General features: G+C 36.1%; 1 protein-coding gene and 1 pseudogene across 1 annotated transcript in view; both read right to left on the reverse strand.

Moving 5' to 3' along the window:
- Positions 1 to 952: 952 nt before the first annotated feature.
- PPA1 (inorganic pyrophosphatase 1) overlaps positions 953 to 24,456 on the reverse strand; it is a 40,652-nt gene continuing 17,148 nt past the window's right edge. The window contains exons 3-11 of the mRNA XM_036928779.2: positions 21,029 to 21,082; positions 20,062 to 20,181; positions 18,127 to 18,213; positions 17,075 to 17,201; positions 10,998 to 11,125; positions 10,637 to 10,722; positions 2,930 to 2,999; positions 1,905 to 1,947; positions 953 to 1,304 (exon numbers count right to left, since the gene is read on the reverse strand). Coding sequence (XP_036784674.2) covers positions 1,273 to 1,304; positions 1,905 to 1,947; positions 2,930 to 2,999; positions 10,637 to 10,722; positions 10,998 to 11,125; positions 17,075 to 17,201; positions 18,127 to 18,213; positions 20,062 to 20,181; positions 21,029 to 21,082 — 747 coding nt within the window. The 3' untranslated portion in view covers positions 953 to 1,272. The remainder of the gene's footprint in view (positions 1,305 to 1,904; positions 1,948 to 2,929; positions 3,000 to 10,636; positions 10,723 to 10,997; positions 11,126 to 17,074; positions 17,202 to 18,126; positions 18,214 to 20,061; positions 20,182 to 21,028; positions 21,083 to 24,456) is intronic.
- Positions 3,006 to 10,628, reverse strand: LOC130684600 (ras-related protein Rab-32-like; annotated as a pseudogene).

A 24,456-nucleotide genomic window follows, 5' to 3' on the forward strand; every position in this document is an offset into this window, starting at 1 on the left:
TGATACTATTTATATAACATTCTTGAAATGACAAAATTGTAGAAATGGAGGACAGATTAGTGGTTGCCAGGAATTAAAGATGGGGGTTAGGGAGGACATGAGAGTGGTGGGCATGGTTGTAAAAGGACAGCATGAGGGATCCCTGTGATACAACTGCTCAGTACCATATAGGGTATAGGAACCTACATAGGTGACTAAATTGTACAGAACAATATACCATAAGAATAAGTACAAGTAAAGCTGGGAAATCAGAATAAGATGAGGGGACTATCACAATGCCCTGGTTGTGCTATTATACTAGAGTTCTACAAAAATCTTACCTTTCAGGGACACTGGGCAAGACAGAGAGAAAAATCTCTCTGTATTATTTCTTTCAACTGCACTATAATGATCTCAATAAAAATGTCAATTAAAAAATATCCCAGGGCTTAATATGTGCCATTCTATGAATAACACCGCTTTTACAAAATGAAGGAACTGAAGTTGGGTGGTGGGTAACTGACCTAAGATTACAGAGCTAGTAAGTAGATGGGCTAGGATTAAAAATTCAGGTCTGTACAGCTCTAATGCTCATGAACTGAATCACAAAATTACTTTGGCTGATAACTCAGAATAAAATGTAAATGACTTAAGGGTCCAATTGGCTGATTAGAGAAGTTTTAAAAAAGTATATAATTTCAAGAGGTGGGCAAAGTTGTACTTTCTGCATTTATAGGATATAAATTTAAAAGTTCTTGTTTTATTGTGGAATGCTAGGAATTAGGTAAGAACATAGTATCAAGAATACTGCAAATATAAGGAATTTCATTCTCAGGTTCCTAAAAATAAAGTCGGTTTTACTACAATAGTTATACAATTGAATTATAAGGTGACTGATAGAGAACATTCACCAAATAGCACCACACGTGCTTGGTAACATCAGGCTTCAGATTAAAATAAAATTGTCATAAACCAAGTTTCAGCAAAATAATTTTATTTTCTAATACATGGTAAACATATACATCCAATATGTACTTATCATGCATGTTTATTCACAAATGACTTTCAAACTATAACACCTGCTTTGATATTTAAGCATGTACTAAGTTACCTTAGTTGAGATACGAAAAATGCTCTAAGACTGATAACATTCTGAATATATTGGCCACAGCAGAATTTGCTTTACAGATTAGTTTTATAAATTTAAAGCTTTGAAAAGCTACAACTTTTGCATCTAATACTTCCAGATGAATAGGATGCAGCAATATCAGCTTGTATTACAGAGAGATTTCCTTAGTTTTTCTGGTGATGGAACCATTTATCCACTGTATTTAGAGAAAAGAAAAGCAAATTAGAATCCCGGGTAGGAAGCAAAATATACCAAACATATATAATAAAGAATTATGCTTGCTTTAATATACTCTACTATGGATTACCTTAAAACAAACTTATATACATGCAGAGTTTCACTAGCGTAAAAACAGGTAATTTATCATAGTGTTTTCTTTTGGGCTTCCTTACTCTTGATACTAATCATATAGACATGTGATTCTCACCAGAAGAACCTTACAGAGAAATCTAAATCTCAAGGGGGAGAGAACTGTTTTCTGGGTGAAGCAGCCTGGAGCTAGATGCAGACCCAGACACCAGCTTGCTCCAACATTCATGAGGTGTCTGTCTACTGGGCCCCAGAGAACAGTGGATCATGCAGATGTGATGGGGTGTGGCACTAAAGACGGTATGCAGGTCCATCTTTCTTCCCACATGAAAGTTCCCACTCTGAAACTCTAAAAAATGGTTCTTCTCCCCTTCCTTCTCTTTCTCCATATGCATGTGGTATGTAAGATTTATCTGTAGATATAGAGATAATTTTCCCACACATACATATGCTGTTTAATGTAATTTTACTAGTATATAGATCTTACCATCTGTTGGTACTGTGCAGGCAGATTCACACGGTGGTGGCAACTAAAATAAAATATTAAAATGCATTAGTCTAATCCCAGAAAATAAAAGTTAAAAAGGTACACAGACACAAAAATTTTTTAAAGTCTGAAAAGACAAATATCCCAAATTTTAGGTTCTAAAAATAATTTATAATATATAGGAATAATGCAAGGTTTGCTCTGCTAAGAAACACAAATTTAAGCCTCCTGGCTTTTAATGACACACAGGAGAATACATAAAAAGAGAAAAAAAATTTTTAAATATAGAATAAAAACCCATTTATGCACATACAATGATTTTGCGTATATGCATATATATAAAATGTAGGCAGAGTGTTCTCACTGAAAGTTGTGATTGTTAAATATAAATCTAGATGTACTGGATTTCATCATTAAATTGTTCTTTTTCTTATACTACTTCCTATTTATAAGGCAGTAAAAAGACCTCATTTTCTTTTGTTTTCTTTATTTAATGTTGTAAGTGAGAATAATTTAAGATGATACAGTCTTATGGTTGATCCAAATAAGATAATTAAAAATAATACAGAAGCAAAATTGTTTCTTAGATGGATGGACTACCACATATGAAAGTCTTTTCTAGGATTACAAACCTACTCCTGCAACAGTATCTGAAGTCTGAAAACTTTCTCAGCCCTTGCTATAAACAAGTCAAGTAAGTTCCCATTGGTTCTTTTGTGAAAATGGCTTATGATACATACTCAGGCACTTGGGTTAGCTGGCACATTCTGGAATCATTTTGATTGTTACAAATTGTACTATGCTTTGCTACCAGCCCAATTTGGGGTTGACTAGGACTTTTCATCTTCTTCCCTCAGATAATGTCTACTTACATGTGTTCATGGTTTGTAATTTCAAGACCTCACACAGTAATATGCATACAGGAGGTATTCAAATATTGTTGAAAGAAAGAACTTTCCCTCCCCATTTAGCACCATATTTTTTAGCCACCGGGTATGTTCTTTTTCAAGGAAACTTTTACATACAGCATCTACAATGGTTTTGGCAGCGTCAGGATCACACTTGAAGGGGCTCTCAGACACTGTGGTATTCATGCTATTAAAGAAAACAAAAGTAGTCATGAGTCACTAAAAAGACTTCTCTCTTAAGAGTTAAAAAATAAATTGCATGTGAGAAGCAAGATGAGATTCAAGTTTGGTTTACTTGAATCTCAAGTTTACTCAAATTAAAGAATACAAAATCAATATACAAAAATCTATTGCATTTTACACACTAATTACAAACTATTAGAGGAATTAAGAAAACAATCCCATTTATAACTGCATCAAAAAGAGTAAAATATATAGAATAAGTTTAACCAAGGTTCTGTACACTGACAACTATAAGACATTAAAGAAATTGAAGACACAATGATATTCCGCACTCATGAACTGAAGGAATATTGTTAAAATATCCATACTACCCAAAGCAATCTACAGATTCAATGCAATTCCTATCAAAATTCCAATGGCATTTTTCACAGAAGTGAAACAAACAATCCCAAAATTCCACAAAAGATCCTGAATAGCCAAAGCAATCTTGAGAAAGAACAAAGCCGAAGGCATCATATCCCCTGATTTCAAATGATATTACAAAGCTATAGTAATCAGAACAGTATTATACTGGCATACAGATGGACACATAGATCAATAGATCTATAAGAGAATAGAGAGCCCAGAAATAAAACTGCTCATATGGTCAATTATTTACAACAAAGGAGCCAAGATTGTAAAAGGAAAGCCTCTTCAACAAACAGTATTAAGAAAACTGGATATCCACATGCAAAAGAATGAAATTGAATAATTTTACACCATACACAAAAATTAACTCAAAATGGATTAAAGTCTTGAATATAAGACCTGAAACCATAAAACTCCTAGAAGAACACATAGGTGGTAAACTCCCTGACATTGGTCTTGATGATAAACTTTTGGATTTGACACCAAAAACAAAGGAAACAAAAGCAAAAACACACAGGTGGGACTTCATCTAATTAAAAAGCCTCTGCACAGCAAAGGAAACCATCAACAAAATGAAAAGGCCACCTACTGAATGGGAGAAAATATTTGCAAATCATATATCTGATAAGGTATTAATATACAAAAATAAAGAAAGAACTCATACAACTCAATAACAAACAAACAATTAGAATTAAAAATGGGCAGAGGATCTGAATAGAAAAGTTTACAAGGCAGACATACAGATGCTCAACAGATATATGAAAAAATTCTCATTATCACTAGTCATCAGGGAAATGCAAATCAAAACCACAAGATTATCATCACAAGATATATGAATTATCACCTCACCTATTATAATGCTATTATGAAAAAGACAAGAACTAACAAGTGTTGGTGAAGATGTAGAAAAAGAGAACCTTGCGCACTATTGGTGAGAATGCAAGTTGGTACAGCCACTATGTAAAACAGTATGGAGGTTTCTTGAAAAATTAAAAACAGAAATACTAAATGACCACGATTCCACTTCTGGCTATTTATCCAAAGAAAGGAAAACACTACTTCAAAAAACTAATATCCATATTTCTTCACTGCAGCATTATTTACAATTAATAATGTTTCCAAGACAAGACATGGAAGCAACTTAAAGGTCCATCAATGGACGAATGGATAAAGAAAATGTGGTATGCATATATACACAAGGGAACTTATTCAGCCATAAAAAATAATGAAATCTTGTTAATTTGTGACAACATGGATGGACCTTGAAGGCATTATGCTAAAATAGAGAAAAAGATGTATATCATATGATCTCACTTATATGTGGAATCTAAATAAAAACAAAAGCCAAGCTCAATGAATATAGAGAAGAGGTTGGTGGTTGCCTGCAGCAGGGAGGTAAGAGGTGAGTGAAATGGGTGAAGGGGTCGAAAGGTATGAATTTCCAATTATAAAGTGACAAAATCATGGTGATGTATGTACAGAATGGTGAGGGTAGTTAATAGTACTATACTGCATATTTGAAAGTAGCTAGGAGCATGGATCTTGAAAATTCTCATCACAAGAAAAATAAATGTTATAACTATGTAGGTTAACTGTGGTGACCATTTTACAATATATATAAATATTGCATCATGACATTGTACACCTGAAACTTGTATGTTATATAAATTATACCTCAATAAAAAATAAATAAAATAAATATATATTTTAAAATAACAAGTTGAAAATGGGAGGCCAGATGACATTCACGTTTGGTTTAGTTGAAAGCTTTCTCGCCTATACTAAATATTCTACTTATTTATTTTGGCAAAGTACAGTTAATCTTGGCAGTTTTATTCAAACAACTTAGTAAATTCAGATTTAGAAATCTGAGATTAAATGCTTTTTCTCACTGAAATAAGAAATGCAAATTAAGATGGGAAAAATCTTTCCCAATTAGATTAAATGGTTCCTGTTAGTGCTGGTGAGGTATCTGAGATAAACTTTCCTGGCAGAAGTAACACCTGGTTCACTATTCCTGAAAAATAATCTGGTAAAATGTGTCCAAAACTTTTTTTTTTTTTTGCTTGATGTGTAAGTTTTTTTGCTATCATAACAAATTAGCACAAACTTAGTGCTAACTAAAACAATACAAATAAATGATTCTACAGTATTACAGGTCACATCCATTACAGGTTCCACTGAACTATATAGTCAGGGTGCCAGAAGGGCTCTGTTTCTTATGTAGTCACTAAGGGATATTGTTTCTTTGTTCATTAGGTGTTGACAGTTTAATTCCATGCTGTTACAGGATTGAGGGCCCAGTTTCCTTGCTGTTTGTCAAGTGGGGCTGTCCTAAGGTCCTAGAGGCCTCTCTCCGGACCTTGCACATAGTCTCCTACATCTCAGATCCAGGTCCAAAACATTTTTAAAAGTTCATTTGCTTTGATAAAGAAGTTCCACCTCTTAGAACTCAGATTTTTTTTTTTTTTTAAGACTGCAGATAAGATTTTATTAGGACCCCAGTGCTTCCACTAAAAGTTACAATTTGGAAATCTTACCAAATCCTGAGGAACTGTCATTTAAAAAGGTTAAACAAGATGTAAACACTCTCCTGGACGACAAGGCAGCCAGTGAATGCCCAAGTGGTCACACATCGAGCTGTGGCACCACCAGCAGGGTCACCCCACAGAAAGCCCCATGCTACACAGGGCACCAGCATGCTGTCACTGTCATTTTTTAAAAGATGAAAGATTTATATGATCTGGAAAAAAAACCTAGAGTGTTCATTTTAAGGTGCAGTTCTGGGAAGAGTCACAGAGGATTACATGCCACCTTAATCCACTCCGAGGAATTGGCTCCCAACAGAGCAACCGGGTCAGGCTGTCTTCTGCACGCTGGAGGAGAGGCCATGTCAGCAACACTGGGATTTGTTCTCTGCCGTCAAGATCTCCTTATCCAGTTTAATTTTGTCCACATAGTCTTCTTCATTAGGAATGCTTTGGTGGTTTGCAAGAATGTTCTCCATTAGGAACAGGGCTGCGTCATCTATATTTATGTTATCCTTTGCGGAGGTTTCAAACCATCTACTGAGGCCATGTTCTTTGCAGAACTGGTCCATCTGGGAAGGGCTCTGACCATCATCCTTTTTCTGGTCACATTTGTTAGCTAAGAGGGCAGCAAGAATAGGGCTGTCATTTGGAAGACGGACTTTACTGTCCAGATCACTTCCATTTCAAGACAGCCTCACTCGCGTCATGTTGCCTACACTTGCGTCATGTTGCCAAACCACTCCTGTCCTGCGATGTCCCACAGCCACAGGCGTACCAGCGTCTTGCCGTCCCAGTTGAGAACCTCGAGGGCGAAGTCTACCCCGATGGTGGCCCGGCAGTGCTGGGAGAAGAGCTGGTGGACTTAGCGCTTGATGATGCTGGTCTTGCCCATGCCGAGTTCGCAGATGACCAGCACCTTGAAGAGGTACTCACGGGATTCGGGCATTGCGGCGGCCTCCGCCCGTCATGGTCGCCCCCGGCCCCGCTCACGCCGGCCGGCTGCTCTCGGAGAGCTCTGCCCCATGGACCGACAGGCTTCCCCGGGGGGGGCAACCCGCCCTCCGCGCGCTGCCCACCAGACCGCCCGGCCATCACTGACCGGAGCTGGCCAGCGCTGAGGCCCGTGCGGGGCGGCCCCACCGGCACCCTCAGTCAGATATTTTAAACAATGATCTACAAAAATGTTCATAAAACACGATCTCACTATTAACAGGAAAGAGCTGGAAATAAAACCAATCATTCAACAACAGGAATGACTGAAATTGGCTTATCTGTGATAGAATATTATATGGAATGAAATGTTATATAATATTATGAAAATACATTTTTAATGACATGGGGAAATATAGTTAAATTTTTTAAAAATCACAAAACAATTGTATATGCAATATGATCCTCATTATTTTTAAAAGTATTATATATACACAAAAGACTGTAAAAAGAAAAACTCTAAATGTTAATAGGAGTATCTATGGAAACAGTGATTAGGTAGGGTGATTTAAAAAAATATATATGTGTTTCCTTTTTGTTTATCCATAGTTCAAAATTTCCTATAATTAATTACTGTAGTATTGGCTTATAGTCTATTAAAATAAAAAAGGAAATATCTGCAGGTATCTGTCACTTAAAATGCATTAAGGCCATTTCCACAGAAATAATAAGACACCACAAAATAGAGAAGTTAACTTAAACGCGACATTTTACGCTTGTGCATTTTCATAACAAATGTGTAACCGCTCAGCTTTTGTTATGTTTGTAGGAAGATGTTTTCATTTTATAAGATTTTCCTAACTCACAGAAGATTCCTGAGAATTGTTTTTATACAATAGGATTTTCTCATACTCAGAAATCTTACTGCCTACACATTTTTAAAATTATTAAAGTATCACTGATATACAATCTTACATTGGTTTCAAGTGCACAACACAGTGGTTTAACATTTACTCATATTATCAAGTCCTCGCCCCCTCCATAGCAGTCACTACCTATCAGTGTAGTAAGATGTTACAGAACCGTAACTGTTTCTCCATGCTGTACTACCATCCCGTGACCAACCTATATTGTGATTGTGAATTAGTGTACCTCCGAATCTCCTTCTCCCTCCTCCCCACCCCCCCAGTGGTTTAGTAACCACTAGGCCCTTCTCCGTGTCTATCAGTCTACTGCTATTTTGTTCTTTCTGTTTTGCCTTGTTTTGATACTCCACAAATAAGTGAAATCATTTGGTATTTGTCCTTCTCCGCCTCTGCCTACATAACTTTTGACATTAAAAAAAGAAATGCATATATATAGTTAGAAAATTCAGAAATTCACAAAATAAAAGCCTTCTACTCTCCAAATTGTTGTCTTCAAAGGCAAACATTATTTGTAATTCCAGAAAAAAATAATGTAAATATAAATAAATGGATCTGGTGTGTATTTATCTTACATAAATAGGATCATACTAAATATACTACTATGAACTTTGCTTTTCTCCCTTAATATGTTTTGGATATCATTCCATATCAACATATAGATTTCTTTAAAAATATGCCATATATTGTTCTATTACACAGATGTACTTAACAACTACATTTTGGTTGTTTCTGACTTTTTGCTATTATAAATGACATTAATAATGAATACCTTTTATATATATATATTGGTGAATTTAAAGAACTATATCCATAGGACATAGTCCTAGCACTAGTGGTATGAAAAGAAATACATGCAATTTTAATTTTTGGACTGAATATTGTCAAATTGCCCTTCACAAAGTTTGTATACCCATTTATATTCTCACCAAATATATATATGAACTTGGCATCCCTTAGCTATCATCTAATTTTAAAATTTTTTGCTAATCTAATGGGAGCTATTATTACTGAATTGCATTTTAAATTATGAGTGTGACTATATACCTTCTTACATGTAAACTTCCTTTTCCTATTTTTTCCCCTCCATCTATTGAGTTGTTAGTCTTTTTCTTATCAACCAGAATAAATAATTTATAAATTAAGGAATTTAGCCCTTTGTCATGTGTTGTTAAAAAAAAGAAAATAAACTGGGAAAAATTATCTTCTGATACATGAAAACATTATAAGTAAACCTTTCTTTTATGGATTTTAAGTTTGTGCTCTATTTGGAAAGTTCTTCCCTACTCTAAACTAATAAATAAATTCACATATTTTTTTCTAGAATTTGTTAACATTACAATTTATCTCTTTGGAATTAAATATTAATGTAAGATAAGAGTTTCAAACTCAAATACAGCAGACAGCACCCAAATAATATACGGATGGTTATAGAGTATCTGCATGTAAGAAAACCAGAGCTAGGCTGCTTCTACAGGGGACTCCTAGATAGAGTACCTTCCTAGTCACAGCACCTTTTGAAGACAAAGCCAGAAAATGGTATAGTTGCAAGTGTGCACCTCTGGCATAAGGAGTGCAAGGAATGAGACAGAGATCTAGTCTGTTTTCTTCCTAATAAGCCAGTTGGTCCAAAACTACTCATCCATAGTATTTTCTTATTATAAATAATTAAATTCCCATATGTCTTGAGGTCTACCTAACTCTAACAGAACTGAATAATCTGACTCTCTTCTTCAATACCAAACTCTTGGTAAAACAATTATTACTAAACAAAACTAAAATAATTAACACTCTCCCCATCACCACTACCCTCACTTTTTTTCAGAATTTTCCTGGCTATTTCAACATGCAAATCTTTTCTAGACAAAACTGAATGTTCCTCACATAGTATACCCTTCTATTTAACATCTTGTATGTTTCTCAATAGTTTTGAAAAGCTTTCTTTCTCTGGGTCCTGCAGATGTCTTGTTTATGCAGTATTGTTTTTTTAAATACTCTTCTATATGGGATCTTTCCCTCCATTATAGTTTCTGTGACAGGTTGATAGAAAGTTATCAATATACACATATGCTCATTTTGCGATTAGTGACCTTGCTGAATTCTTTATTTTTCCTAGGGTTTTCTGGTTACAGAAATCATATCATCTGTAACAATTTGCTCCTCCTTCTCCAATATTCTTGCATCAAAACATATCATTTCTCTTATTTGCTTCACTGACTACTATTGCCAGAACAACATTAGTTAAGTGCTAATAATGGGCATTCTTCTAAATCTTTAAATACCTAAGAGGAAGTATACTGTCCTGAACATGGGTTGGATGCCAGACAGACTTAGACATGAGTACAAACTCCGAAACACTTACTGTGGGATGATTTTGGTTAAATTTAATCTGCCTACATCTGTTACAGGCTTAGCAAAAATTATCTGCTCAGTAAATATCTGCTATTATTATTAGTGGTAGTAAATTCTGTGCGCACAGTAGGTACTGGTTTAGTTGTGACACATCTTACTAATTTTACACCAGAGAATACCAACCCTTGCATGCAACCTTATTTTACCCATTACATTCTGAGTGCCCTGATGCTCGGCAGCCTTTCCCAAGTGCCCTCACAAAGCTCTGATCTCAGTGTCCTCTTTATAGTTTTAGTTTGTACTTATTCAGAAAGTGTCTTAGGGGCACTTTTCAGTTGTTCCTGTATCTACCTTCCCACTCAATTGAGCACTGACTGACAAAACCAGTTACCTCTTCTCAAAGAATGTAATGGTACAGTGTGTTACAGTTATTAAAAACTTTGGAGCAAGTTGCTCTGCTTTGTGTGTTAAACATGCAGAGAAGAGTTAACACTTACCAACTGATTCCTTTTCCATCGATCTTCTTTGTCACTAATGCTCTCCAGTAGTCATGAGTGCTTTTAATAATATCAATTGCAAAGTCCTATAATTTGAAGAGATATGCATTACAATGATGGAAAGTGTTCTTTCCTTCTTATTAATTTTTTCCCAAAGCCTGATAACTCTGTCTCTTTTGAATCACTTCTGTGTGCCAAAAATGGAAGAAAACATTTAAATGAATAAATCAGTATCAAGGTTGTCTTATGCCTTAAGACATTTGTTTTATGATCAGATAGTCTTTAAATGCCATAGGGTTAAATTGTAAGTATCAATATGTTTCGAATAGGTGTAAAGCTACAGTTCTGAATGACACACTACCTTATCTTTAAATTCTGCATTGAAAGCAAACTGGTTCTCTGGTTTTCCATCAGGAATCTTATACCTTCTAAACCAGTCCACAGTAGCTTCCAGGTAGCCAGGTTTCAGCCGCTTGACATCATTAACATCTAAGAGAATAAGCAGATTGCAAGATGCATATGCAACTGTTCACAAAGTAAAAATATCAAGTACTTACTTTGAAAAAGCTATGGGATGGATTATCAAAAAAGTTCAAGATAATGTTAGAGCTAACCACCTTGTTGAGAAGAGAACACACATACACATGTAAAGGAAATCATCTAGTGTCTTAGAATAACTGATATTGAGTGCTAAGAGAACAATCAGTACAATAGTAACTTTCAGAGGAGGAAGTGATAGGGTTATGTTATGAAAGAACTAGTTTGGCAAGTGTGGATAACTTCTATAGAGAGATAGAAGATACTAAAAAAGACAGGCTGAGGCTGTACTCAGAGGATCACACCCCAGCTACAAGAGACAAGATAAAGAGATGACATTGATATCCATTGATGGGTTACATATTAAATGTGACTAGACTTTGCTGCTCACCCATAGTACAGGCATTCTACACCACAATGCCTTAGTTCTGGCCAACAGAAAAGTGTCCTGTTTAAATTTTTAAAAGCTTCTGTACTACCTTCTACAATGCCTAGTCTCAGTATCATCAAACTCAACTTTAAATGACCAAACACCACTCATGCAAGCAAATCGAAGATATAAGTGCTAAAAAAAACATCAATCAGGAAAAGTATTCATGAAGGAGGAATGCAACAGAAACTTATTTAAATTTTATGAAATAACTTCGCTTAAGTCCAATTTATAATCTACATTTTTAAAGAATATCATGCATTTTTACTATCATAGTACCACTAAAAGTACGGTTAGTTTACAAAGTGAACTGGGAAATGTTTAAACACCGATGAATTTCAAAGAACTTATAATTAACATTAAGTACGTCATTTGAAAACCCAGAAATCTGACTCACAAGTGTGGAGCATTTTCCAACAGCAACAAATTCTTCAATTCTCCAGGTACCAACCAGGTGCCCAGCAATTCAGTTCAATTCTGACACTATTTATCTGGAGTTACTATGAGGTCCCACAATTTAAAGGGCTCAGTCCCACAAGACTGCCCCCACTGCAGAAGCCAGTCCCAAGTCCCAGGCCACTGTACTTCTTCTCACTGGCCTCTACAAATCAGAGGCTCCCATGACTCTCTCCTCAGGTATGATTTGCTAGAACAACTCACAGAAAAGCACTTTACTTACATTTACTGGTTTGCTTTAAAGGACACAATTTGGAAACAGCCAGGTGGAAGCAATGCATAGGGCAAGTTCTGGGGTCAGAGATGCACGGTGTGGAGATTCCACGTGCTCCCAGCACACGGATGCGCTTACCAACTCAAAAGCTCTCCAAATGTCATTAGTCCAGAATTTTAATAGGTTTCGACTGCCAGCCTCCCCTTCCTGTCCCAGATGTTGGTGGGTGGAGCTAACCATTCACCAGTTTGAGGCCTCTAGGAGCCTCCAAACCCCTCCACCTCCACCCCCCAGTCACCTCCCAGGCAGAAACTCACATAGGAAGAAAGGGGCTTACTATGGATAACAGAAGATACTCCTGATCACTCTCATAAGTTCCAAGGGATTTAGGAGCTCTTTGCCAGGAACGGGAGATAAAGACCAATATATTTTTGTATTATACCACAGTAAGGAAAAATATAAGAGCTGATAAACTCTCTGATTTGTGAACTAGACAATGATTGTGAATTAGATATGCTGCATCCAGACTGAGGAACCCTGCACAACAAACCCAGCGGAAAAAAAAGAATGAACTCAGTCAATTTTTGTTCCTCGTGTTACACACGATAACCAAGCCAGAGGTCTAACGGAGCTACCCGAGGTGCCTCCTGGTGCTACACCAAGAGCGTCCCAAAGACAGCATCAGTCCCGTGCTGTCGTTCTCAGCTTCGTTTTCCTAACCTGCCCTGAGGCGCTGGCGCTGTAGCTGCCGGAACCTTGCTGGCACTGATTCCCACAGCTGAGGCAGGAGGGTGACACCGCTATCGTGCGCCCCACAATGACCAAGAGCATCAGTGTGGCCGAACTGGTTGTTTAGTGGGTGAGCCATCCTCTTCCATCGCTGTGTCCCTCCCCAGACTGTGGCTAGTTAAGAGTTTTATCTAGAAACGCTGATAGACTCTTCAGATTTTAATGGACGACAGAAAGACACTGCCTTGGGTTGACATTCAGGGAAAGCTGCGCACTGCTAGTACCATAAGGCCAGCCACCCAGAGAGTTTTCAGAGTTCTAATAACCTCTACGGCAGGGAAATGATGCCCTCACATAACGGTCCCTTTGGACTAGCTGTGTCTTTGGAGTCTACAAAACATTTTTTTTCATCACGGTTAAGCTGCTGTAATATGAAATACAGGATTCACTGGCCAAGTGCATGTGAAGACTTCCACCGCCAGCCTAAGGTGATCCATCTTCAGAAAGTTAATGGAACAGAGTACCTCTGAAGGCATTGGCAACATATGACTCTCAGGTTAATGTCTCATTGTATAATCCCAATGAGAAAAAAGTTCACAGCCTACTGGACACTGACTTAAGTGCTCTTCCCAATGCCTGAAATGTAGCTATTAGCCCTTAACACCGGTACACGGAATTGCTTTAGAGACTACACCTAGATATATTCAGCTCACAGAGTTTTTAGGTCCCACTATAGCACCTCACATCCTACTATCATGTTCTTAAAGTATTCCAGTTGCCTTTTTTTCTAATAAACTTTAACTTTTAGAACAGCTTTAAATTTAAAAGAAAAGTTGTGAAGATACTACTAAGAGTTCCCAGATATGTCATACCCAGTTTCTTCAATTATTAGCATCTTATACAGGTACCCTACATTTGTCACAGTTCATGAACCAATACTGATATATTATTATTAACTAAAATCCTTTTTCTGTTCCAAGACCCCATCCAGGACACCACATTACATTCAGTCATCATTTCTCCCTAAGCTCCTCTGGGCTGTGACAGTTTTGCAGACTTACTCTATTTTTGATGACTGTAACTGTTTTGAGGGGTGCTGGGCAGGCAATTTGTAGAATGTCCCTCTATTGGGGTTTGTCTAATCTTCTTTTCAAGATTAGACTACAGTTATGGTTTGGGGGAGGAAAGCCACCTAGGTAAAGCACCATTCAAAACACATCATTTCAAGAGTACATGCTCCTGATATGACTGTATCACTTCTGATGTTGACCTTGACCATCTGGCTGAGGTAGCATGTGTCAACTTCCTCTGCTGTTAAGTTATTCTTTCCTGCCCCACTTTCCATACCAGACTGTTGAAGGAAGTCAATATGCACAGTCCATACTTCAGGAGTGGGGAGTATGTTCCACTTCCTTGAGGATGGATATATTTACATCCATTATTTGGTATTCTTTCACATAGGAGAGTTGTTTATTTTTCCCCACTTGTTATTTATTCAGTCATTTATTTACATCAGAATGGACCCACAGACATTTATTTTACACTCTGGATTATAACCCAATACTGCTTTATTTTCCTGTTCAAGTTGTTCCAGCTTTGGCCATTGAAAAGTCACTCAGGTGTGTGTTCCTTTGCCATATCCTCATCATTTCTTTTTCTTTTTTTCTCACCATTTCTTTTTTAAAAGCACTTTTTACTTGCTGGGACTACAAGATACTCCAGGCTCATTTTATATATTCTCTGCCCCAGTCCTAGAACCAGCCATTTCTCCAAGGAGACTTGGTTCCTTTTATTGAAGAATGGTATTAGAAATCAGGATCTGGGTACTAAGTTTGTTCATTGCTACTGACAGGGTCTTCTAGGCCCTATTAGCTAACAGACAAGAGGTACACATATACACATATCTAGAAATACTTCTATGTGTATCCACCTGTGGTCTGTATTAAGTTGCACAGTTCTTACTGATGTTTCCAACTCTAATCTACTGCTAAATGGATCATTCTAGCCCCTCCCCTTGATTGTCTATAGCCTCCCACTCTTAACAGTGAGAAAGCTGCTCCCACCATCTGCATCCCTTTAATTGTTCAAGCCCAGTATACACATCCAGTGGTTTCAGATTAACCTGTACTCCACTGAGAACCAACTTTATCAGCTAGAGTACAGTGCTTATGTGCCTTTTGCCTATAGTCTTTCCATCTTCATGCATTTTCACAACTGATTAGGTCAACATCTTGTCTCCTACTCCTTTTGGTGAGATTATTTCATACATTCGTAATACAGTCTTTTGTCACAGTTTGCACTCCAACCTGGAAATGATCTAATAAAAGATTTTTTTAAATTTGCATATATTAAGGTCCACTTCTTGTGCTGTGTATTAGTTATCTATTGCTGCTATAACAAACTACCACAAACCTAGTGGCCCAAAAAACTCACGAAATTATTATCTTACAGTTTTGTGGGTCACAAGTTCCACAAAGTCTCACCAGCCTAAAATTAAGGTGTCGACAGGGTTATGTCCTTTCTGAAGGCTCGAGGGGAGAATAGTTTCACTACCTCTTGTAGCTTTTATGAACAACCCATATTCTCTGGCATGTCCTCTCTTGCCCCCAATATGTTTAAAGCCAGCAATGTCCCTCTCAGCCCTAGAGCTGTTGCCTCTCTCTGACTCATCCTCTGCCATCATGTCTTCCTCTAACCACAGCTGGGGAAGGTTCTCTGATTTCAAGGACTCATGTATTTAGACGGGGTCCACCTGGATAATTCAGGGTACTCTCCCCATCTCAAGGTCTTAACCTTAATCACATCTGAAAGCCTATCTGCCATGTAAGGTAACATATTCAGAGGTTCTGAGGATCAGGAGATAGACATCTTTGGAAGGGAAGGCATTATTCTGCTTCTATAAAATGCTGTGGGTTTTGACAAATGCATACTAATGTTTCCACTATTACAGTGTTACCCCTGTGGTGGACAGAATTTTGCCTGTGCCCAAAAACTTGTACAGGGAAGTTCATAGCAGTAGCATTATTCCTGATAGGCAAAACAACTCAAATGTTTGTCAACCAAAGAATGGATAAACAGAATGTGATATATACAATGCAATATAATTCAGCCATGAAAAAGAATGAGTCCTGATACATGCTACAACATGGATGAACCTAGGAAACATTATGCTAAGTAAAAGAAACCAGACACCAAAGGCCATGTATTATAGAATTCCATGTATATGAAATATCCAGAATAGAGAAATCCATACAGACAGAAAGCAGAAAGCAGTTTCTAGGGCCTGGGAGAAGGAGGGAATAGGAGTGACAGCTTACAGGTGTGGAATTTCACTTTGGAATGATGCAAATGTCCTAGAACTAAATAACAGTAATGGTGACACAATGCTGTGAATGTACTAAATACCACATATTAAACTAGTTTAAAAGGTAAGTTTTATGTTAAGTCCATTTTACCACCAAAAAAAAAAGAGAATGAAGTACTGATACATGTTACAGTGTGGATTAACCTTGAAAACATGACACAAAGTGAAGGAAGCCAGGCATGTTATCATATGATCTCATCTATGTGAAATGTTTAGAACATCTATAGAGACAGACAATAGATTAGTAGTTGCCACTAAGAGAAGTGAAGGTGAGGAGTAACTGCTGATACATGCAGGTTTCCTGTTAGAGTGGTGAACATGTTTTGGAATTAGATAGTGGTGATGGTTGTATAACCTAGTGCATATGTGAAAAATCACAGAATTGTACACTTTAAAATGGTGAATTTTATAGTATTAGGATATTTCAATTTGAAAAAAAATAGAGGAAATGAATGCAAGTACGTAGAGAAAGAAAAGGAGACAATAAACACAAACTATCAGATGTTTTCTTTCCTAGAATGAAGGTTTAAGTTTATTTAGTTAACTATTAAGTTTCTGTAGTAGAAATAACAATGCTTTGTCAAGTGTCTTGCGACTCTGTTATTTAACAGTTTGAAGTCATGGGCTTGTAGTTCTGTCATTACAGGTTCAGTTTGGTGGAGCGTGAGACTTAGGTATAAAGATTACACACTTTTCAAATTTCCTTACCATTATAATTGGCTGCATCAGGATCGTCCACATTAATGGCAATGACTTTCCAGTCAGTTTCCCCTTCATCAATCATTGCCAGTATGCCCAGAATTTTCACCCTGATTATTTCACCTCTCGCACACACCTGAGAACCAATAACCATGGTCAGGACAATACTACAGAATGGAACTTTGGAAGAAAAATTTTCCTTGGTGGGTAATGGGAAATAAGGAAGATGCCAAGTTTCTGCAAACTTACCTTAAGATTGTTCTTTTAAGCAATTTTTAAAAAGCTAAACAAGTAAATGCCCATCAATCCTATCAAAATTGAAAATAGGTATATTTATTTATAGATCCTAAGAAAGTCAGTAACATAGTACTGGGTAATTGACATTTTTTGAACTGTCATTGATTGTGCAGGGAATACATCATCCATAACTGGTTTCAAATACATATTTAAATGTGCTTTATGTTTTATTTTATAGAAGCTACTGAATTAGGCAAGTCATACAATACAACTTAACTTCATGACTTGAAAAACTGAGTGACAACTTTCTTTTCAGTTGTTTACTATTTCCTTGAGCCTGAGAAAGATCATAAAGAAGTATAGCTAGAGACAGAATCTCAGAGCAATCCTACATGACAGAGGAATCCCTACCATAAATCTCCAACTGGTAAGATCATTTCACTAACCACTCCAAATCATTAGGCAAGGTTTGCCTTGTACTGAGATGAGTTTTGACTCCTGGTACTCTTCACCTATTGGCTGGTCATCTGCCTTTTAAAGCAATGCAGAACACATCCACTTCTTCCATATATAAATATATATTCCATATATACATATAGGCATAAACGCATATACACACATTTTTTCTAGATTAGATTTAAGTGTACAAATTAGAATATACAAATGCTTAGACAAAATGAGAGCTTTTAATCTATCACCAAAAGACACATCATTATTTCACTAATGTTTGTATATTTTATTTACAGTATTTTTTAAAGTGTGGACTTTGTATATTTAATTAATATCATCTCAACACTAAAGAAAAAGATTTCAGATTTCATTACCTTGCTTCCAATTTCACACACATCAATTGGGTCATTGTCACCACAACAGCCAGTGTGTTTGTCATTGTGTCCTGGGTCTTCCCAAGTCTAAAACAAAAAATAACATGTAGAGTATATCATTCTTATACATGCTACTGCCAAAGTGGATCGTGCTGACATTAATAGATAACATCCCATGAGTCTTTCTGTAAAAAATACTAATCTTCAGCTATTTCTTCTCACCTTTAAGAAAGTCTATGTTCACATCTAAGAATCCTACAATTTTAATTAAATACTGGGGCTCTTAGTAGGCATATAATGCTAAACTAATTTAAGCTTTAAAACAGATAATTATCCCATTCAATTTAAAACAAAGAAAACCAACTACCTAATAACTGAGACAACATAACGCAAATACAGACCCAAATATTTACTTATAAAAGATATTAAAAGAAAAGTGCTTTGATGAACTATTTGTACTTTCTATCTTCTAATAACTAGATTTTCCTTAAAATAAATATCCAAAGCAGAGGAGGGTAGGCAGTGAAACTAAAATGGAAATGATATGTTCTGATGGTAAAGTATCATCACTGAACAGGAGCCAAGACTGAAAAGTTTAATCAGAATTTTCTGAAGCTTGAAATTGCTGGCTTTCTTTCCTGCTAAACTACAAGACAGAGTCCTTGCAGAGCATCTCATAAGAGAACAGGTGGCCTGTGTTTGCCTGCAAGTTCAGTTTAAAATTGATAATTGTTTTAGCTCTTTTCTCCCACAATCCAGAACAAGGACTGTGGGACTGGATTTGTTTACCTACTCAGCTGGTGTAAAGGCAAAAGGGTAAAAGTGAAGGGGGATAAAGGAAGACTGGATCCAGCAAAGCCAAATCGAACCTCCAGAAGATTAAGTATCTCAGCGATGTTTTCCTAAAGGGACAGTATTTCAAAGCTGACTACTAAATCAATTGAAGTACAAGGTCAAGTGCTACATTAGGACAGACAAATGACTTTGTGATTACCTAATAAAATGGGGGAGTCTGACCTACATTTTGGTAACCTATAAATTGTTTCATAGTAGATTCCATTTAATAGACTTAATAGTTACTAAAACCAAACTGTTTATCACTTGGAAAAAAATATATTGAACATTTCATGCAAAACTCGTAAGTGCCACCACATTCGCCTAACCAAACCAGAATTAAATATCCATCATTTACTCATAATAGACATGTTTCTAGTAGTTCTTCATTCAAATATTAACCAAGAACCTACTATATACCCTGGCATTGTGCTGGGAATAAATTGGTAAACAATGCAGATATCCTCCCTCCTCAAAGGGTTGACTGTTGAGGAAAACAGAATCCTATTTTTACTTTACTACAAAGAATTTGGCTTAAAGAAGGAATAAGGACTTTAAACATAAAAGGCAACAGCTGTGAGAACTTACATACACCAGGTATTAAGTGCTTCATTCCTCACAATAGCCATATGAGCTCAGTACTAGTAATATCTCTGCAGGAGATACTCACGTTCCGAGGAGGAAGAAACAGAAGGAAGTTAGGTGAGCTAGCAAGTAGTAGGACTTAGGATTTGAACCTTATTCTGTCTGGTGCCAAAATCAGTGCTTTTTAACCACTAGCCTGCATACTTTCTTAATAGATTTGCCACTCATTCCATAAGAAAGAATTTGTATAGTTTATAACCAGTCTATACAGAAAAATTAATTTCAGAAATGAAGAAACTTTCAAATGTGGATTTAAACATTGTAAATATTCACCTTTATATATATCTTAAAAATATGTTATTCAAGGAAGTATTAAAATAAGTTAGTCCTTATGTTTTTAAAATCTACTATAGCAAAGTCTTTCTGAAGATGTTTAAATCTTTTTTTAACTAACAACAGTAGGTTAATTTTTTGTAAGCTAATAAGTTCAATTTTAGCAATTGTACAGAGACATACCTGAGGGATGGCACCATAGTTCCAGATATATCCTTTATAAGGGAATAAATTTGCAACATAACGAAGTTTTCCTTTTTTCACATCTTGCTTAATTGGGTTTAAAGGGTCTTTCGTAGCAATCTGAAATAAAAACATCAATGCATTGTATATTTGGATGGAAAATACTACTATCCAAATAAGGATTTGAGGAAATGAATTATAGAATGCACATCCACTAATTCCACTTTAATGATATATCTTACCCTTAACATTTCTATAATCTGAAATAAAAGTTTCTCCATAATCAGCCTTTAAGTGGAGAACTTATTTGAGGTATACAAAAACTACCAAGAAGGAAAAAGAACATCTACTAATTCCAGAAACCAAAAACTAAAATTAGCTAGAATAAATCCTGACATTTCAGAAATAAAAATACCAAGACTTTTATTGACAGGTCAAAATAAATATTTTGACCAATTTCAGCTTTCCTTTAAAGCATTTAAAAGTATTCAATTATTTGTCTATTACACGCAAAGTATGGTTACTTTCAAATAGCTTAACTGATATAAGCTATAAATATCCATAACACAAAGGAAATTTATTAGGTATCACCAGAAAGAAATTAACAGAATACAACAAAAATTCCAATGAAATCATTCGTGGCTGGGATAATTAAAGAAAGCCTGGTAGAGAAATCAGTGATGGACGTGGGATCAAGGCAGAGGAGAGAAAGGTAATTCTAGGCTTGGGGATGCCAGAAACAAAGGTATCGGGAAGAAAGTCTAGTATATTTGCATATAGTTAATGGCTGAGTTTAGTTGAAGCACAAAGGGAAGACTGGCAGGCAATGCAAGACGCAAATGGAAAACAGATTGGGATTAGAAGGAGGAAACCCTAGGACTATAGCTGTTAAACCCTTGAGAAAGTCAGTGTGGCTAGATCAAAACTAATATTCTAAGTCTGACTATCAATGTAAGATGAAACATACCTCCATTTTTGCATTAGACCAGCGTGGTACTTCAACCACCATGTGGAATACATTCTGAAAAACACAGAGCAAGTAAAATGGGCACAGGAGCTAACTTGTTCTCTTACTTCAAGGAGCATGCCCTAGTTCTTCCAAAGTTAAACCATTCATTTTATCAGATCTTTTTGAAGTCAATGGACTGCCAACAAAATTCATCAAAATAAGACTGAAGCATGAAAATATAAAGCAAATATAACAAAATAATTGTAGAATCAAGGTGATAGGTGTATAGTTGTTTACTGTATAATTCCTTAAACATTTTTGTATGTTTCAATATAAATATACTACATTTATCATAATAAAAATGTTGGAGTATGTGTGGAAAGAATGTTTCTATAAAGAAAGAACACAGTTTTTAAACATAGCAGAACTTGGGTCTCTGAGGAAGACCATCTTCAAGGCTGTCATCTCCAGAGGTTGCGCATTTCCTCCAGTGACACTGCAATTACTCACAATGTTTTTGGAACTTCTGCTTCAGAGGCAGTTTGTAAGACCAACCCCAGTTTAATTACTTTGTCATCCTTTCGTTTTAGCCTCAAACAAAATCAGTCAGCTCCATTACCTACATTGTTCTCCCAATTTGGCTGTTTTTTAAAAGTCAAGGACTCCTCAAAAAGACAAAAAGTTTGCTTAGATAAAATGGTATGTTCCAAAAATATTTTAAGCAATGACAATTTGATTGTAATTAGCTTACAGCCTTAAATCCACTACTTTAAAGTGGATGATGTATTTTAAAATTCCCACAAGCTTACTACTTAAAAAGATGAAAGAAAATCATACTTTCTCATCTCATTTTGCACACCAGAATCAATTATCCAGAAAGAGGTTCTCTAATTAAAACTGAGCTTTAAATAGTCAGAAAATAATTTTTACCAAGGAATAAAAATTCAAGTGCAGTCTTGTTTGAAGCTTCTACAGAGGGCATACAAGGAAGCCAAATCTGCCATTACTCTTTTATAACATGTATATTTTTAAAAATCAATTTCAAGGGAAAATCACTTAGTTATGTACTTTTCCAGAATTACTTTTTTGCTACTTTGCATAAAAAAACAGAGACTGATAAACTAAAGGGAGCAAGTCAAAGGTTTCAAGGCAATAATTACAGCCAACTCTTAGGCAAGGAGAGGGTTAGGGTGCTGGGGCACCACTGCTGCCACCTAACCAATTAGAGCCAAAAATCTCAGGGTAACGTTTGACTCCCCAAAAGCTTAACTACTGATAATAGCCTACTACTGCTGACTAGAAGCCTTACGGATAACAAAAAGTCAAATGACACAGATTTTGTATGTTATGTGTGTTATATAGTATATTCTTACAATAAAGTACACTAAAGAAAATGTTTTTCCAAATTGATGCAAATCTCCAAATATTTTTCCAGTATATTTATTTTAAAAATCTGTATAAGTGGACCTCTGCACATCAAATCTGTTGTGTTTAACCAAACAAAAAGCTACACAGACTTACATTCAAGAGTATAAAACATCTGCCACTTATTTAAGTTCTTGGTCAAACCAAGAGAAACTAAAGCATTTCTATGGATTTCTGTTCCAAGCTTCCTTCTTGACATTTACCTGATACAACATAAAAACCAGAAAGAATGGAGATTTTCTTTAAATCCAGGACTAATTAAACTTCTTGATCCCTGTAAAGTAGTAAGTGGACGGTTTTAGAAAAAATAACACATTATTCCTGCGTAGGAAATCTCACATTAATTTTCATTCAACTCACAGTAGGTTTTCAAGAATTACATCTATCTAGTTAGTACCGCGCCTAGGTATTAAAGTGAAAGATCTTCGTGTCTGAAACAAGTCAGGGCTTTCAACGTTTTCAGCAGCAATAGCCTAAACGTTCACAAGATGGAGCTGTTACTACAGGAAAGATTGAGAGAAGAAAACTAAGGAGATAAGTTAATTTGGTTAATTTTGTTTAACAAAATAATACCAAATGAATAAACTGCCTCAAGAAAAAAAAGTAGCAAATAAAGCTAAAATCACTAATTCAAACTTTGGAAGCTATATTGAGCACTCCAATGGAATTAAATGATAAATACGTATAGATCCTCAAAACATTATCTAATACTACAAACCTACATAAGTAATGGGAAGAAAAAATCATCAACATTACAGGAAAGAAAACACCTTTCAGGAAAGGTAAGATAGCTCTACAGTAAACAGAACTCCAAAAGCCTAAAGGTTTGCTGCTTTTTAGAAATTAGCTGGGCCAAAAATAGCAAGGAATATCCTTCAAGGAGCCTCAGAGCCAATTCATTCACTTTTTTTCAACAAATATTTATTGAGCACCACTGTTCTGTGCCACTTTTCTAGGCACTGAAGACTAATGGTGAACAGAATAAAAGTTCTTAACTCCCTAAGAGTTAGATCTCCAAACCAGGTCATTTCAGCTTGGAGGTTTCAGGCTACAGCTTGGGGTCCACAAACCTAGCTGAGCGACTTAGTCTGTAAAATGAGGGTCCGGCACATTTTCAAGTGAATATAGATGCTGTAGAGATTACTGTGTCTTTTTTAAAGTGGTGCATCTATGGTAGCTTTTAGACAATTATTACCACAACAGAAGGTGGGTTTTTTTTAAAGTATTTTGATATTAAAAAGGGGGAGAGGGTGTTCCCAAAGTTTATCAGGAATTACTACTAAAGAACAGTTTATTTCTCCTAGATACCATGGCTAAAAATCAGCCTTAAAAAGAAAGGACATCCTATACAAAAAAAAAAAAAGAAATCCTGTCATTTACAACAACATGGATGGACCTGTTATGCTCAGTGAAGTAAGTCAGGTAGAAAAAGACAAATACCAAATGATTTCATTCATTTGTGGGTATAAAAACACAGCAAAACAGAAGGAACAAAAAAGCAGTGGACTCATAGACACCAAGATGGGACTAGTGGTACCAAAGGGTTGGGGAAGATAGGTGGGAAGGAAGAAGAGGATTAAGGGGCACTATAATTCACAATCACAATATAGGAAGGTCACGGGGATGGTAACAGCAGGGAGAATACAGTTAATGACTCTGTAACATCTCACTAAGTTACAGTCAGTGACTGCAATGGAGTGGGGGAGGTCTTGATAATATGGGTGAATGTTGAACCACTGTGATGTGTGTATGAAACCATTGTATGATTGTAAATCAATGATACTTTAAGTAAAAAAAGAATGAAAAAGAAAAACCTTTGTTGATGTTGCAAACTTAAAAGAAAAAGAAAGGACATTTTGATATATGTTCCAACATGCATGAACCTTGAGGACACTGTACTAAGTGAAATAAGTCAATCACAAAAGGTCAAAAGCTGTATGATTCCTCTTACATGAGGTATCTAGAGAAGTCAAATTTAGAGAGTCAGAAAGTAAAAGAGTGGCTGCCAGGGGACCGGGAAG

The sequence above is a fragment of the Manis pentadactyla genome, chromosome 8, assembly GCF_030020395.1.
Source record: "Manis pentadactyla isolate mManPen7 chromosome 8, mManPen7.hap1, whole genome shotgun sequence".
NCBI classification, from domain to species: Eukaryota; Metazoa; Chordata; class Mammalia; order Pholidota; family Manidae; genus Manis; species Manis pentadactyla.